This window comes from Dermacentor variabilis, chromosome 4 (genome assembly GCF_050947875.1).
Source record: "Dermacentor variabilis isolate Ectoservices chromosome 4, ASM5094787v1, whole genome shotgun sequence".
In the NCBI taxonomy this organism is placed as follows: domain Eukaryota; kingdom Metazoa; phylum Arthropoda; class Arachnida; order Ixodida; family Ixodidae; genus Dermacentor; species Dermacentor variabilis.
Window position 1 is genome coordinate 29,046,088 of NC_134571.1, and position 16,402 is coordinate 29,062,489.

Here is a 16,402-nt window from a genome sequence, read left to right on the forward strand (position 1 = left end):
AATAGTAGAGTTACTGAATTAGCAGTGTTCATCATTAGCTGTCCTTTATAGGCTTAGCAGGCAGAAGGGAAATGAACATCTGTATGTACTTTGTTTCAACGTCAGATTTCTTTACAACTCTGACACTGTAACCGCATCTCCCAAGAGGTCGAGTGAATTTGTTTGGGTGCCTCCTGTACTATCAGAACTGTAATGCTGCGTCTAGCAAGTGTGGAAAACGTCTCATTGAAGTGTATGCTTTCTCACTTTATTCACCATATGAATGTGCACACACTTGATGGACAGTACATGTCGACACATTTCTGGCTATTGCTTACACGAGCCAAAAGCAGAATGAGGTGGCTAGCGCGCACCTGATGTCTGACTCTAATTACTTTCAGGACCCAGTGCCTAATCACCTAGATGAAAGTGGTAAGTTACACATTTTCCAGTTGTGTTGGGCTCTGTTTGGCAGTTGATACTTGGCTATTCAACATTTGCGGCAGTAAGATGCACATGTATACAATCGCATTTCCCTCACATTTTCTAATAAGCAGTAATATCATAATAAGTACTTGGCTCCGTTGAAATGCAGAGACTGCTGCTACTTCTGGTAGCAATTTTCTTTTATTATTATACAGCTGCTGGAATAACCTCAGCAGCTGTATCGTTCAAGCAGACTCTTTGTCAGCTTTCGCATCCCTTCTTGATGGCTGAAACATAATTATTTTATAGTGACTGTCTATATGATATATGCGTTGAGTGTTCCTCTGTTTCATTTGCACATTTGATAAATGTTTTGCTTAAATTGTTTTGTGTTCTTTGTTGACTGTGACCTAGGCATGTACATATATTTTGTTAGCCATTATGTTGTATTTTCTCTCATGTATTGTAACCCACCCTGCTAAAATCCCGGTGGGGATTGCAGTATAAATAAATAAATAAATAAATAAATAATTTATAGTGCTTATCAGAGCCACTCAGAAATTATGGTTTGTGAAGAATGCCGTTACCTGCCATAATCACACAGATATGACATCCTCCTTGTGGAAATTAAGTTTTAGGTTGTACTTATGGCTGCCTCAGTCAAGTTTCAATTGCAGAGCCACGAATATATGCTTGTACGCTTTGCACATTGAGCAACTGCAGCTGGCCAGAGCTCAGCTGGTGCCCTGTGCTATGGCAGCACACGTAGGCAACAGGGCAGCCTAAAGGAGCCCCAAAAACACATTTTGAACATACTAATAAAAAAACATTGCGTCTTGTCATAGAGGCTGCCTCGAACAAGTGAGCCAAATATTATTGCGCTGCATGCAGCAAGGAATTTACAATCTTATGTCAGAAACTGCAAAAACCCACATTTTCTTGCTTCCGCATTGCTGTCCACCGAAAGCAGCTGGCCCACCAATGCTATTGTTTGATTTCATGATCGTGATAGCATCCTCAGTAATAGATAATTGATCATTTTGAGTTAAATAAATGGAGAATATATATGTCTATGAGCTCAAAAAGACAGGAAAATAATTTAATCTTTGCACTGCATGTAGCTGCCGCAGCTGCGCACGGCCTCCAAGATGACAGTGGTGTGTTGCGTAGCGTAGCCTACTGCGGCGACCACGGAGTGCCACGTCGAGCCTTTTTGCCACTGTCACACTGAAATTTTCGGTTGGGCCTTTTGCACTCCTGGCTTCTCCACAGTGTAGCTTCCAGCGTGCTAGTGGAGACGAAGAGATGGAGAAAGCCAAGTATTGGTGCAATAACTCCACTTGTAGTTTTAGGATTCAAAAAAAAGGTTGCTGCCTGAGGTTTGTGAGGTCACATCCTTTGATAGTAGGGCTATTCTACGATTAGATAGAACAGGGCCCCTTTAAGAACTTTCAGATACAGATCAGTTTGTTATTAAGACATACTGCTTCCTTCCTGTGTGATATGGCAAGAAGAGGCACATGATACAGTACACTTGACAGGACAGTATTTGCCAGGGTTTCTGAAATGGCATGAGCTTTCTTTTTAAGATTGCAATGATTTTTCTTAGTTCTCTGCAGGTTCTCATTTAACAGACAAATCATGGGCAGATATCTGTTGGTGTGCGAATTTGTTTCAAAATGAAATTTCTTGTCTTTATCTTCATGCGTTGGGCTGTCATAATAAGCAAGTTATCTATACTAATGCTATATTTAAGTACCTTTTAACGAGTACAAGTGCTGAAGTCTGTTTAAGTATGCTTCAGTTATCAGCCATTGTCGTTTTTGTCAGTTTTCAGTGGCAGTGTTACGATTTAGGCGGCTACAACAAATGCATCACAGAAAAGCGTGTCTTCGCAAGATTTGCATTTGCGGCTGCTTCTATGTTACCCATTGAGCATCAATTGAATGGTTACTGATTTTCTTATCTTCAGGTGACTCAAAGCATCTGCTTGACCCTAGGAAAGTGGCCAGCCCTCCGTAAGTTTTCCCTGCATTTATTTTGCCTGCTCCCATGTATTCCATGCAATTTTTCATTTTTCATAAGAAGAAATCTGACAAATTTAGAAGCACTGCATGACACGGATCAATCACAGAAAGCCAAGGAAAGCACAGGAGACATGAAGTGTATTATGTAGTATACTATGCCAACATTTGTTGAAAAATGCTACTCTTCTTTTATGACCAGGCTTCTGAAAAATGTATGTTTATGTGTATATATTTCTCATATCCCTTCGCTTTCCATGGCCTCGTAGAGTTTCCTACAATTACTAGCGGGAACTCTGGCGCTGTGATCGTTCAGCCACTATGGGAATGATGGGTAGTACATGGATTTGTCTGATGCTTGTGCTTGGGCCTTCACATATTCTTGTGGTTTCATTTATTACACTTTGTCTGGACCTAAACTAAACTCAATTTCGAAGCCTATTACGTAAAATTCTTTTTGACACTTCCGTGCTATAATGCGGTTTTGCATCTGCATGCCCTAAATCACTTGTCAGCGTGGATGAACTCGCACAATGTATATTTCTCAAAAATATCAGAAGCATACTATACCATACCTTCAATTTACGTTTCTACAGCTTTTCTGCAAGCATTGCCATATCTAGTTGTAGCCATTGCTTTATTGAAGAGACTGCAAATGAGTCAGGCTTTCCGGCATCACCTTTCCCATTTTCTGCGCTTCTCTTGTGCGTGCAAGCTTCCTTGAGTGAAGAATGGCTGAATGGGTCGAGCAAGCAGGTCTACCCATTCTCTGCCTCCTCTTTAGCAATCTTCCTACTTCCTTTTTGGACTGTTGCTCATTGATAACGAAGACAAGCACTGCATCTTCTGTGATGCTTTTGCAGGCCTCACGTATATTTGCACCAGTCTGGAGGGCATTGTGAAGGCCAGGGAGTTCTTGTGGGTAATGTGCAATAGGCCCCAAAGAACTGTGTCGCTTTTCCTCCTCCTTGCGCTCCTTTAGATAATGCATGCTGTGACCAAGCCCCGATGTGGTGTGCGAGACAGCATCACCAGCACTGGAAGAGTCAAAGGAAGAGGCAAAAAAGTTTTGCGTTAGAAATTAAAAAAGAAAAGGTTTCACATCTCGGTAAGAGAGGGATACTCTACAAATCGGAACCCAATCCACTACCTTGTAGGAAAGTGACCAAGGGCGCGACGAGCCTGGTCTCATATATATCTAAACACAACCACTTGTATACAGACCAGCGTCGACAATCATACACCGCAGCCAAATTAGACTTTAATCCCTTAGTAGCGATGTGCACTGCACAAAGAAAGCAGGACACTCCAATATAAGGTGCTCAAGTGCTTCTCTGGAACTGCAACACTCACAGACCAAGTGTTCACAGACCAGGACAGAGCCAACCATTAAATTGAGTAATAGCACTCTAACAGGACAAGACAAGCCTCCGCCACAATGACAGGGTGGAAAAGATCCATTTTCAACATGTTGATATGGTCACTGCTTGAGGAGGTAGCAACGGCTCAACAAATGAGCATTGTCAAGCATACACAAAATTTTCGGTCCGTCACATTCATGCATGGCTGCCCTCCCCCCCCCCCCCCAAGAAAAAGAAAAGAAGCCAGCAAGCATTTTAGCACTTATGACAAATTGGGAGGGCAGGAGGAAACATAAGCTAGAAAATGTGACTGTATATTAAAGTACTGGTAGGCGTGAAGCTGTAAAAGAAATGTTATGCATGCTGCTTTCGTTGTTTTTAGGATAATAATGCAAGCTCTGTCAATTACAATGATGTTGGTGTGAAGAGATGGACATGTGAGAAGTGTCATGTTACATTTCAAGTTAGTTCTTGTGTCATTAATCAAAGTTAAGAATAATAGTCCCAGAACTGACCCTTGAAGAGGTACTGAAGTGACAGCTTCTAGTCTAGATGAAGAGTGATAAAGAAACACAGACTGGGTTTGATGAAGTAAGCTCTTAACAAAATAAGTAATTAGTCAGTCGCCAATTGCACTACTATGTTTTACAATCAGTTCAGAATGAATCACTTCAAGAGCTGCAGCTGCTCCAAAGGTTTTCTGGCAGAGAGTGTTGTTCAAGTCAATGGGAACTTGTGACATAATACGGTTTGGCAGCAGCTGATTGATGTGGTATGCTCTGCTACTACACTGCATAGAACAGGATTATCTTGTTTTTCAGCCATTCTTTTAGTTCAGGAGAGGAGCTGCATTAACTATTGTTTTAGGATGTGCAACTAGTCAAATTCCTATTAACAAATTCAAGATATTTGATTTGGTCCTCAAATTGAATAACCAGTATTCATAAATATGAATGTTTTAAATAGTTTTCAAATAGTGATGCAGTAGAGCACACTATACATTGCTCAGGGAGCCAGACTATTTTTTCTGAATCACAAGCATTCACACTCACCAAAGATTTCCAGATAGATGAATAAACTGTCCGTTTACTTTGAGCACCTCATTTGGTCTTTAAATGAACGCTTCACAACGTGCAATGTTATGACCTAAATTTCTAGTGCCAACTTTGTAAATACTGGCACATGAGCATAGTTTTATAAGTGAGAATGACCATTTTTTTTATTAGGAATTATTCAATTCAATTTTCTTCTTGCACTGTTCGATTCGTATTCAATTTGCTCCCAAAAATTACTATTTGCAAACCCCTACTATTCTGCACGTCTTGGCAACACACGGAGTACTGTGACTTTGTTTAACCTATTTGAAAGTGATCAGCTATGTTTGCCACACTTAGCTTTGATATTGCCTACTGTCCTGTCTGTTCCCTTCTCCCCCCGAGTGTTGCCTCACTGTCATTAGTAAAGTTTGATGTTTGTTGTTGACATTCTTGGAAAAGTTGGCAGATCTTTCACCCTTGATTTGAACCATAGTTTCCTTTACGGCAATATTGTTTATGTATATCTGGATCATATACTTCTTAAATGATTCTTTCTGACCAGACGAGATTTTGTGAGACCCTCAACTTCATCAATCTTCGCGAAGTGTATGGCCAGCTCATGAGATTCATTGTGAACAAGGCTCCCGTGCGAGGACCGAAACGTCAGTTAAGGAAAAAAATTCACCCACCTTGGTCGGCGTCTGTTTCCTGTTCTAGGCATACATCCTTTCATGCAATTTTGTTTTCATTTAACTTATTATTGCTACTATTTCTATTATTGCATTATTGCTACATTCAAATTACACATAACAACTACCTTCCCCTGTGCTTTCCCTTACGTTAGTGTCACTGTGTAGGATTGAGACTAACAAAATATCAAACCTCTTGGATCCATCTATCCCTCTGGCTCATAAAATATATGAATAATATTTGTATTTGATACATGGAAAAATGTCGTATCACAACACAAGAGCGCTTAACTGAAAGAAGCTCAAGGAAGTATGGTGGTGCATCTTGGGTTTCATTCCCCTGTTCTTGGAAGAGTAGTCGAAAAAAAAAAAAAGCACACAGATCTCGCGCGCTGTGGGAATCGATGTAAGGGAAGCTTTCTGTGCTGGTTGCTTTTATTGACGATAATTATTGGGGATGTTGATGACGAAAGCTCAATTTCTTCTACGTTTGGTCTAACACGAGAGTGGTGAGTTGATGTTAAACGTTACCTTTCATACACCGCTGCTGTCTGTCTGCGTAGTACACAAAACACACAGGGAGAGGTGTTTGCTTGAGGCGTTGTGCACCATATTTCATAACCTCTGAGAGGGCCGAGCATTGTCATTGCCGCACATTACACATCACATTGTGGCAGAAGTATTAAGCATGGATCATGGGGCTGCACGTGCCAAATCACAATAGGATTATGAGGCACGTCGTAGTGGCAGACTCGGGATTAATTTTGACACCGTGATGGTCTTTTACGTGTGCAAAAATCTAAGTGCACGTGCGTTTCCTATTTCGTCCCCGTCGAAATGCGGCTGCCGTGGTCGACATCACGGGCCACGGCCTCTAGCCACAGCAGTAGCGGTGGGAAAGTCGATGAAAGAGGCCCCAAAGAAAGCTTCGCTAAAAAAAAAATAAATAAATAAAAACCCACCCATTGCGAGACGTTGTTTCACCTTATCTCTACTTTCTTTGTCTTATCGGTCTCGCGGCTGTTGCACATTCTGCTTCGGCAAGGATAGTTTCTTCCGAACGCTGACCCCGCGCAGAGGGACGGTCGCCTTCGCTTACGCGCGACCGATTATCCCCGCGACAGACGCACGCGCCCGAAGGAGCCGGATCTTCCTTGGCTTCCCCGGGGCTGCGGCTCACTTTCTCCTTAAGGGCCCAGGATCGGCCAGCTCCGGCTGTGCGGGAATTCGGGCCAGCACTCTATTGGATTAGGAAGCGCCGCAAGGCGAGGAGCGCGAGCTGGAGCGCGAAGGTTGGAGGAGAAGGGGGCCGTGCGAGGACGTCGAAGCTGCGACGTGTGGCTCCCGTGTGAGCGGGGGAGGAAGGCGCGAGCGGCAGCTCCCGGGGCGGCGCGTGTGCAGGTTGATCGGAATGGCAGCGCGACGCGTGTGACTTCGCAGAAGGGAGGAGAGCCGGCGATTACAGTACGACGCGCGCCATAATTTGCCTCTAATGGCGCATGGCTGCCCGTGGCACTCTCGAGTCGCATCTTTGAGACTCGCCTGCGCACATTTACGGCTATGCGCGGGACTCCGAGCACGTTTTGCGCTGTTTAATTGTTGTTTCGGTCCATTATCCGTAAGCGCTTTGATGTGCAAGTGGAGCGGCCGCCGGTCACTTGGCTTCGAGCTTTTCGCTTAGCGACTGCGTTCCCGAAGGTGCGTGGCGGCCAGTGATGCTGGCAGGAAAGCTTAAGCAGCTCGCCGTGGCCAGAAGTTGTCGTGGTCACCGAGAGCGTGGTAGTCGCGTAAATGAGGCTGGGAACTTTACAGGGAGCAGAGGAACGAGGCGCTCGACCATAGGGAAAGAAAAAATAAAGTATGGCTCGACTGTACACGCGTGTTGTCCTTGCGCATTAGGCGTCGCGCATGCGGGAAGTTCTAGCGGGAAGCTCGCTTGTTTTGTGTGTTACGCGCGCTGTCTGGGCCTCACCGCTGCAGACGGCGCCGGGAAACCGTCACTGTGTAGTGCCGGGTAGCGACACTTGATTGTCCGCTATCGTCGCCTTGTTTGTCCCTGGCCTGTCTCCGTGACTGACAGTATAGATCGCTAAGTCATAGGCTGTGAGCAGAGGGTGATATATATATATATATATATATATATATATATATATATATATATATATATATATATATATATATATATATATATATATATATATACTTCGGGCCTCGTTACGCATCGTCCAGCTGTGCACTAGTGTGTTTAGTCCTCTTTCTGTCTCCTCCGTATAGTATTTTGTTCTTTATTTTTTTACTGCGGTCGTGCCGCATTGTTTCTATGCAACAAAAGAAGAGCGGAGGAAAATACGCGTAAATGTCAGGCTCGGAGCAGAGATAAGAGCTCGAGAGCCCGTGCAGTGAAGCTAGGATAGGGGAGGGTGGAGTTGTCGCCATGACGGGGGCGAAGCAAACCGGTAGGCTGGAACTCAGTGGGGCCCGACAACACGCGCAGCACGTGTTGATTTTCCGGTGCCGTATTCTCACCCGATCACTTCCAGAAGGGATATGCGTTCGCAGTGGGCGCCCTGGACGCCCGCTGGCTTAGTCAGCCAGCGTCCGCTGAACGTCGTTGATATCCCACTGCTTGAGGTTCAGACTGTACTGCGCATTTTTTTTATTTTTTGAAGACAAGGTCTTCTCCTTCGGCGAGTTCAGATTGATTTGGTGTTTAGTGGGATTTGGGTATGTGAACGCTTTCGTTCGGTAAATTAGAATATTGGACGCCTTCTGGTGTATGTAGAACAATGAAAAGGGGGTCAAAGTGAAGCTTGGAACGAAAAAATACACGCCAAATTAGGGTAGAACTGTGCACGGGGCAGTAGTAGTGTGTAATTAGCGAGAGATGCGCTCCTTCAACCTTTGCGCGCCTAAGACAGGAACTGGAAGTGCGGCTTCACTGAACCGTAAATTTAGGCCGATCTGGGAGACAGTGTAGTCCAACAGATGGTAGGCCGATCCTGAAGATTGTGCAGTCTAAAAAGAAAGTAAATGGGAAAACTTAAAGGATAGGTAAATCGTTCTATATATGTAAAAGTAAGATACTAAAGCTACGTAAGGTGGCTCAACAGCGGTTGACATCCAAGAAAGAAAAACAAGGTATTCTGGGGGAGCCTCTGTTACCTCCCGAATGACGAACGTGGAAGAGCATGGAACAACGAATTATATTGTATAGTTATGCGCCCCGGAATACCTGGTCGTTTTTCAACGTCACGCGCTGGTAAATCGCCTTTCGTGTATGTGTAAACAGCACATTAAAGATAAATCATTTTTGCTTACGCTTGCAATGGCGCTCTACATAAGAAAAAGAAAAGAAAGGTGGAAAAAAAGAAAAGTGCACAATGACGATTTACCTCGCCATTGTGCACCTTATAAACTCGCTTTTATCTTATATAGGATAACTAAAGATACGGAGTGCGCAATGTAGCAACCGTCTTCTTGTGGTGCTACGAACAACGACAGCGCACAATAGGGGAAACTGCGACACATCGTCTAAGAAGGAAATAAATAAATAATATATATATATAATCAGGCGCGGGCATTGCGATCTCAGTTTTTCCGCCCATTATTTTCTAGCAGACTTGCTGGCTCTTTCTTTTTCAAACGCGCATCCAGTGGACCCCTTGTTTACGAGTCCTCTAACCGCCCTCAAGTACCTCCCTCCCGGCCTCCTTTGTTTGTGAAGAGCAAACGCGCTGTCTCCTCAGTGGCTCCTACAAGGGCGCCGTTTCATAAGGTGCAGATGCGCGTCATGGTGCCCGTTCATCGCGCTTTTCTCGATAGCGTTATAAACGCCGTTGTCCAAACAAGCTGCGCTGCTGCCGTGAGGATCTTATCGCGCGCGTCTGGCCCATAAACAGGGCCGCGCTCTCGATCGTCATGGAAGAAGGAGCCCTTTTTTTTTTTTTTTTTAACTCGCACCTGTGTTTACGACGGGCGGAGAAGCGAAGGCAGACCCCGCGTCGCTCAGCCCTTCGTTTGCTGCCCACCTCGTCTGCCTCTCCTCACCGACCCTGTAGCTGGGCGAGCGCTTTTCGGCATTTGCATGATTAAATCGGCTGCGTGCTCGTTGCTCGATTTGCGCGTGTTCACCGCTGCCCTAGGTTACTGCGACGTGACCGTGCAGCGTGGCGTACGCTAGTGATGCCGTCCGGCGCACAGCGGACGAATCGTTCTCTATTTACCGAGACGAGAGATGGCGCTCCCGCTCTGAAGGTGTCAGGGGGGAAAAACATTGCCACCTGTATCAGTTGCAAGGTGCCCTGCGCGAACAGACCCCATTCGCCCAGTGCGTCCTGGGAAAGCGTGGTCACCCTCGACTTTTGAAACGACAAAGGTTGGTGCGGACGACCTGCAAGAAATGTCGTCACAGGCGACGCCGCCGAATTGACCGTGTCCGTTTTACGCTTAATGCACCCCTTTCAGACAGGTTCCCTTTCCGGGTGGAGCAGTGGGCGCCTCGCAGCAGGGAATTAGCGCCAGTGCATCTTGCACCCGGCTGAGTTCTTTTGCTATTGACAGCGTGTTCCCGTCGGAAATTAAGTACACCAGTCGTCACTGCATGTCATCTCTTTCGTCGCTTCCGCTACGGTCGCATAGCACCCGGGGCCATTTGCGTGCCCGGTGCTTTACAGCGCCCGAATGCGAATATTCGGCGCCCCCGAGGGTCAGGCCTATGCGGGAGCTGCAGATGTCGAGATGTTGGCGTACGCTGATTGTCCACCGCTAATCTTCCAGTTTTGCTTTGTGTCGTTGTTGTTGTCTTCGCTTGTTTTCTTTATTGTGGACGTTATAAGAACGCCCACAGGTAGGGGCAGGAGGAGGATCGGTGTCTCCTCACGAGACTTACTCTCCGAATAGCACTTAACGGTTTCTGCAAAGCAGGGTCTATAGGAATAACTCGCAAAGTGCAATTGCTAGCGGTGGGAACAGCATAATACATAGATTACGTGCTAGTACGATCACGGAGGTGTGATAGAGTAATCACAAGCAAAAAAAAAAAAAAAGAAAAGAAAAGCAGATATTGCAATCAAGGAATACATTTAGCCGAAAGCAATAACAATGCGCTTGTTTTTGCACATAAGTAAGCATAAATATGGCGTGTCATCCACTCATCACGTGAACAGAGGCTATTTCTTTTCGTAGCGTAATACCTCTTCATTATTATTTTTGTTGTCTTTAACTGGCATAAATATACACATGACTTCTAGATGTGTGTTACACAGTGGCCATAATTAGAGAGCTTATATTTATTTTCTTCTTTTTCGAAAATCCGCGTCATAGCTGAATAGAGCAGAGAAAGCTAGGAGTGGAAAGGCACGATGGTCAACCAGACGAGCGTCCAGTTCGCTACCCTACACTGGGGTTAAGGGAAAGGGGGAATAGAAAGAGGACGAAAGTGATCTCTGAGCGCATGTGGGAGGATGCACAGGGAACAGGAACAGTACGAAAGTAATGGCGGCGCAGAATGTTTGGTCCTCTCCCTCTCTCTTTGCTTTCCTTTTTCTAATAGAAGATTGGACTAGTAGCCAGCTCTCGTTCCCCATTAGCCAAATCGAGGTTTGAGCCTTCTTCGCACTGCACGGCATCGGCGAGACGCGAGCTGTGCAAGCACTTGTTCTCGTAGGGTAAAGCCACTTGAGCTAAGCCGTCGTCGGAGGAGGAGAGACTCTCGAGACTCGGCTCTTGACTGAAATGGGCAAGGGCGCGAATGTTGCGAGGGGCGGCCTGCTCAACTTCGCAGCTGTCGCCGTCTGGTGTTATTTACTGCTCCTTCGGCGTGTCGCGTGGCTTCCCCTTTGTCGCTGCCGCTGTTTTACTTGTGTGCATGTTCTTGCGCCTCGTCTCTCGGGCAGGCGCGCTTCAGCCCCCGAGGAAGGACGAGAGCATCTGCGTCACTTTAGTAAGACCGGTGGCCGCCAGGAAGCAGTAGCGACTACGACGAGCTCGACGAGCCAAGGACGCCGGCGGGTTTGAGCCGCGCTCTTTCAGCTCGGTCGTTACTTCGTATCTGTAGTGGCACGTGTAGTTTTGCGTTGCCCGTTCCACTCTTCTTTGAAGATTTTACATCGAGATTTTGCGCAATGCCTCCCCTGAGGTCATTAGTTTTCCCAGTGTCCTGCTTTTAAGTGCGTACAATAATATCCTATTTTTATTTGTCTCGTTCTTTTTTTTTTGTGTACGTGGCGTTTGTTTCAATGTCCCATGTTTTAATATATTTTTTTTTGTTACTTAGAAATCGGGAACAGAGAGGCACCAATACATGTGTTTACCGTTCACGTTAATGCACACTATTCTGACTAATACCACGTCCCGGTCGGTGGTCAGTAGGAACGTCCGCGATATTTCTCGTCATAGTGGCCCAGTATGCCGGTGGCTAGGTGAAATTTAATGTCAGCGCATCACATTGTCACCGAAGTGCTGATACGGAAGGACGAGGGCATCCGGCTAGGTATGCCTTAGGTCACGGCTTCATCGAGGCGTGGCCCGTCGTTCCTTCCGTGAAGGAGGCGAAAAATAAAAGAAAAAAAGTTGGCGTTTCCGATTGAAGCCCGCCAGTCTGCTCTGGTTCTGCTCCATCGAGCGAACAAATGCTTTTCTAGAAACGCAAGCGGGTGCAACGGGGCATCGCTTGCTTCTCGAAACTTCGCCGGTGGTGGCGCGATCCGAAACAGAGCCGGCGCCTGTGGCCGATTTGGTCGCCGTTTGTGTGCGTGTGTGTTTGGGGCAGGGGAGGTGAGGGGCTGCTTTGCTCGTGAAAAATGAGGTGGTTGGTGAAAAATGAGCGGTTCGCGCCGCGGTTTGCGCGCCCGTTTGCGTTTCGGGAACGCGCCCTCTCCGACAGTGCCGCATTCGTTTGCTGCTGTGGGTGGTTGTCTCTTCGCGACCACCGTCATTTGCAAGGAAACGCTGCTGTATCCTCCCCCGGTTCTAACAGCCGCGCTTTAAAGGGACACAAAAGGGAAAAGCGGGTTGAGTTGTATTCTTAAATTAGGCTTCTACAACAGCTAAAAATAAAAGCCGCTCTTACCGCGACAACAGGTGGCGCGCTAAGCCAGAAAAGACTCGGAAGCGAAGAGCGGGTGGCGACGCCGCTTTGAAGTTCCCGCGCGAGCTCTCGCTGTGACGTACCCGCCGTGGTTGCTCAGTGGCTATGGTGTTGGGCTGCTGAGCACGAGGTCGCGGGATCGAATCCCGGCCACGGCGGCCGCATTTCGATGGGGGCGAAATGCGAAAACACCCGTGTGCTTAGATTTAGGTGCACGTTAAAGAACCCCAGGTGGTCAAAATTTCCGGAGACCTCCACTACGGCGTGCCTCATAATCAGAAAGTGGTTTTGGCACGTAAAACCCCAAATATTATTATTATCTCGCTGTGACGTCATGGATTTTGATGGTGTCTGCTCTGGCTTATTTGATAACCGTTGACTACATTCTGTTGTAAAGGAGTGAAATCGTGAACATAAAACGTATAACTGTGCACCAACGGGCGTCCAAACTTAAATTTTGAAAATTTTTAAATCCGTGATGTCACACTGACGGCATGATCCGCGCTGGCACAACACACCGCTTGCGACGCGATATTAAGGAAAGTTTAGTCTTCATTTTCTATTCGATTAAACGACATTTAGATTTTTTTGAAAAAAATACATCATCAGTTTGAAAACTGTTTTAGTGTTTCTATTTAGCATTGGTTAGCTATGCATGCACTTTCGAAACCATGATGTGTGTTGTAACGACATTATTGTGTAGGCTATCTTTCACCGGCATGCTGTGTCCCCCATTAGGCACTCGTTTTCAGTGGCCTTTTGCAGATGGAGGGTGAATTAGAACGTACGTTAAGCTTTATAGACGTTGCTTACGCTAGTTGAAGCGCCTTCAGGGGACGCGTGAGGTGGTGGGTGCTTATGCATTTAGCTGGCTCTGTCGAGTCTTTTCCGCCCAAAACCCTGTTACCGAGGAAACAGAGATCCTGGCTGTTTCTGTGCACCTAACATAATGCTGGTGGTATTTTTACCATGCGCGATTGATCTCTTTCACCAATATCGATGGGCAGCGCGTTTATTTTTTTCTGCTTAAGTAAATTTAAGAGTCAGATGAAATGAAAAGCAAGATAAACCGCTACGGTTTCTCGACTGTCGTCGTCCTCACCGGTCGCTGGCGTTCTGGTATTCCCTGCGAGTAATAAATGACCGCGCGCCGATCAGCATAATGGCAGCGCGGTTGGCTTGGGTCGCGCCTCATCGCCGACGCGTTATTAAGCTGGCACAAAGGGGGCGAAGGGTTTGGGGGAGAGAGAAAGGCGGACAGCGTATGTGACGCAAATGATCAAAAGAGAGACGGAAATTGTGTACCAGCCGGAGGAAAGAGAAGAAAAGAAAAATCGCGCGTGATGAATGGAGTCGGTGACGGTTTCGACGTCCTGTTTTTGCTTCCTTTATCTTTTTTTTTTCTTTTCCTTTTTCCTCCTTTAACTTTCTGCCTGTTTTCTTTCGTCTCTTCCTCTCCGGTCGTTCTTCTCTGCCCCCCCCCCCCCCCCCCCCCATGGCGTCCCTCCCCGCGACCCGCCTTTCATGTATCCGAGGGTCCGGCGCGGCCGTTGGTCCGATGTGCCGGTCGTAGCGTGTGCGATGTTTTTCTTGCAGTTCGCTTTGCCGCGGCGAGCTTGTCGCCGCGACGGGGGTAGCGCCGGCAAGTGGCTCCTAATGGATGGAGGGCACTCTCGCTTCGTCGATCTATTTCTTGAGGCTCTCTCTCTCTCTCTCGGCCCTGTGCAGCGAATGGGGAAGGCAGAAGCCGCGTCTCGCTAAATCCACCACGCGACGGGGGTAGCGTCGTCGAGCAAAGGGAAGTAAGGCGAGCAATAAGGTATAGCACATAGATGCTGGCTGGCCCCGCGAGCCTCACACTATGCCCTTCTGTCACTCTCGCTCTCCTTATATCTATATGTTCCTATTCTGTCCTCTTCACTTTGTCGGGCACTGGTTCCTGGCGCTTTGTTTCCTCAAATAGGGATCGTTGTTCACTGGGCGTTTGAGTATTGCGCTGCGTGATCTTTCCTTGCTACCTTTTCTGATCCTTCGGCTTTGATATTTTATTTTATTGATCTTTTTTTTCTCTCGCCATTCTGAGAGTGCAGCTGCGTGGAGCCATTCTTGTTGTCGGCGCTTCTTCGCCGGTCTACCTTCTTTCATCGGATGAGAAGAAAGAGAAGATGTAAAAAAAAAGGATTAGTTGGGGCTCCCTTATAGGTGTCGCGTCGCGGTATTGTACTTTGCCTCCTTTGTTTCCTTTGGATCTTCTTTCGTTAACTTCCTTCTATGTTAATTTGCTAGTGGAAAATGGAGGTCGGGCTGCTTTATATCGAGGCTGATTGCTTTCTTTAGGAAAGAACGCTGCACGATAATGAATGCGTCGTCACTTGTTTTAAGGCTGATGCTTTGAGCGGCGTACCAGTTGCGATGTTGTAGAACGACGAGTTACGGCGCACGAGGCGTATTGTCGTCTGCACACATTGTCGGCGTTAAAAAATAACAGCTCAAGGAATCGAGATCGACTGCATTCGCACGTGTGCAGTGCTTCCACATTATGTGAGCTGGGCTTGATTCTCGGATCATCAAAGCGTATATCCGGACACTGTGTCATGAGGCGAACCTTTGTTTTATTGATTTGTTTTCTTTCTTTTTGGTGGAATCCTAGAAAATAATTAAAAAAAAGATGACAAAATAACCGACCTGTCCTGAGTAGTCGTTATTACGAACCATTCTCCCGGTTTCGATTGTTGATTTTTGTTTTCTTTCTTTTTGATGGGATCCCTGAATATATATAATTAAATATAACCGACCTGCCCTCGAGTAGCCGTTGTTGCGACCCATTCTTCCGGTTTCGATATGTCACGCAAGCCGTCTGTGCAGCCATTCCCGTGGTTGTTTCTTTTCGTCCTCCCCCCTCCACCACGTTCCTGACTTTTTTTAAAAGCGCGCGCGCGCGCGAGAGAGAGAGAGAGAGAGAGAGAGAGAGAGAGAGAGAGAGAGAGAGGTGTCGAGTGCCTGTGAGAGCGCATCTCTTCGGCGGCGCCTTTTCTTTTCCAACCGACGCGTTTAGTCGCCGTGTGCGATTCAAAAGATAGAGAGAGAGGGAAAAAAAAGTTGCGCAGAATCGCTGTTTTGCGCACTGTGAGAGAGCACACACAGCAAAGAACGGAAGGAAGACTGGGCGGTGAAGAAGAGGGAGAGAAGGGGCAAGAGAAAGAATGATCGCGACAGGGAAGGAGGGAGGAACGGTGTGTCCGCGGCCAGCGACGCATGTTAGCGCTCGCGCGGTGCAACCTTTCGCCCCTCACGACTCTTCCTTTCTTTCTAATTCCCGGCTCTGGCGGGGAGGGCCTCGATCGGCGTAGCGCGCGCGCGATGTGCCCTGAGCACCCGCCGGCGCGCACTTCCCCGGTCGCACGCCCTTCGCGGTCCGGTTATTCAACCCGCCGGCGCAGCCGTCTCTCGACCGCTTCCCCGCACGGCTCGCGGTCTCTCCCTCGCTCTTTCTTCGGTACGGGCGCTCGTGGCGAAAAATATCGAACGAAGTAAAGCGAACGAAAAAGAAAAAGAAGTGAGACGAGAGGTTACCGGCGGCCTCCATAACTGCAGCGTCGTCGGCGTCCGACGAGCCACCCTTCTCGTGGGCTCCAAAATCGTCACGGTTCGCGAGTGGTTGCTGGCAACCTGAGGAAACGCTGGTGTTCGTCGCTGCTCTCCTGTCCGGTTTGCAGAAGAGGGCGGGCTGAGCGCGAACCAGAAGGTCAAGTGGCTTCTCGAGGCAAAAAGCGGTTCGTAATTAAATTAGGGTTGCAGC

General features: G+C 47.2%; 1 protein-coding gene and 1 long non-coding RNA gene across 4 annotated transcripts in view; one reads left to right on the plus strand and one right to left on the minus strand.

Moving 5' to 3' along the window:
* The window catches only part of LOC142578851 (uncharacterized), a 215,706-nt gene that overhangs the window by 125,366 nt on the left and 73,938 nt on the right, over positions 1–16,402 (plus strand). For all 3 annotated transcript variants that reach the window (XM_075688485.1, XM_075688486.1, XM_075688487.1), the window contains 2 exons: positions 381–411; positions 2,378–2,423. In XM_075688485.1, coding sequence (XP_075544600.1) covers positions 381–411; positions 2,378–2,423 — 77 coding nt within the window. The remainder of the gene's footprint in view (positions 1–380; positions 412–2,377; positions 2,424–16,402) is intronic.
* The window catches only part of LOC142578852 (uncharacterized), a 38,953-nt gene continuing 25,908 nt past the window's right edge, over positions 3,358–16,402 (minus strand). The window contains exon 3 of the long non-coding RNA XR_012827327.1: positions 3,358–3,466. This is a non-coding gene — a long non-coding RNA (uncharacterized LOC142578852). The remainder of the gene's footprint in view (positions 3,467–16,402) is intronic.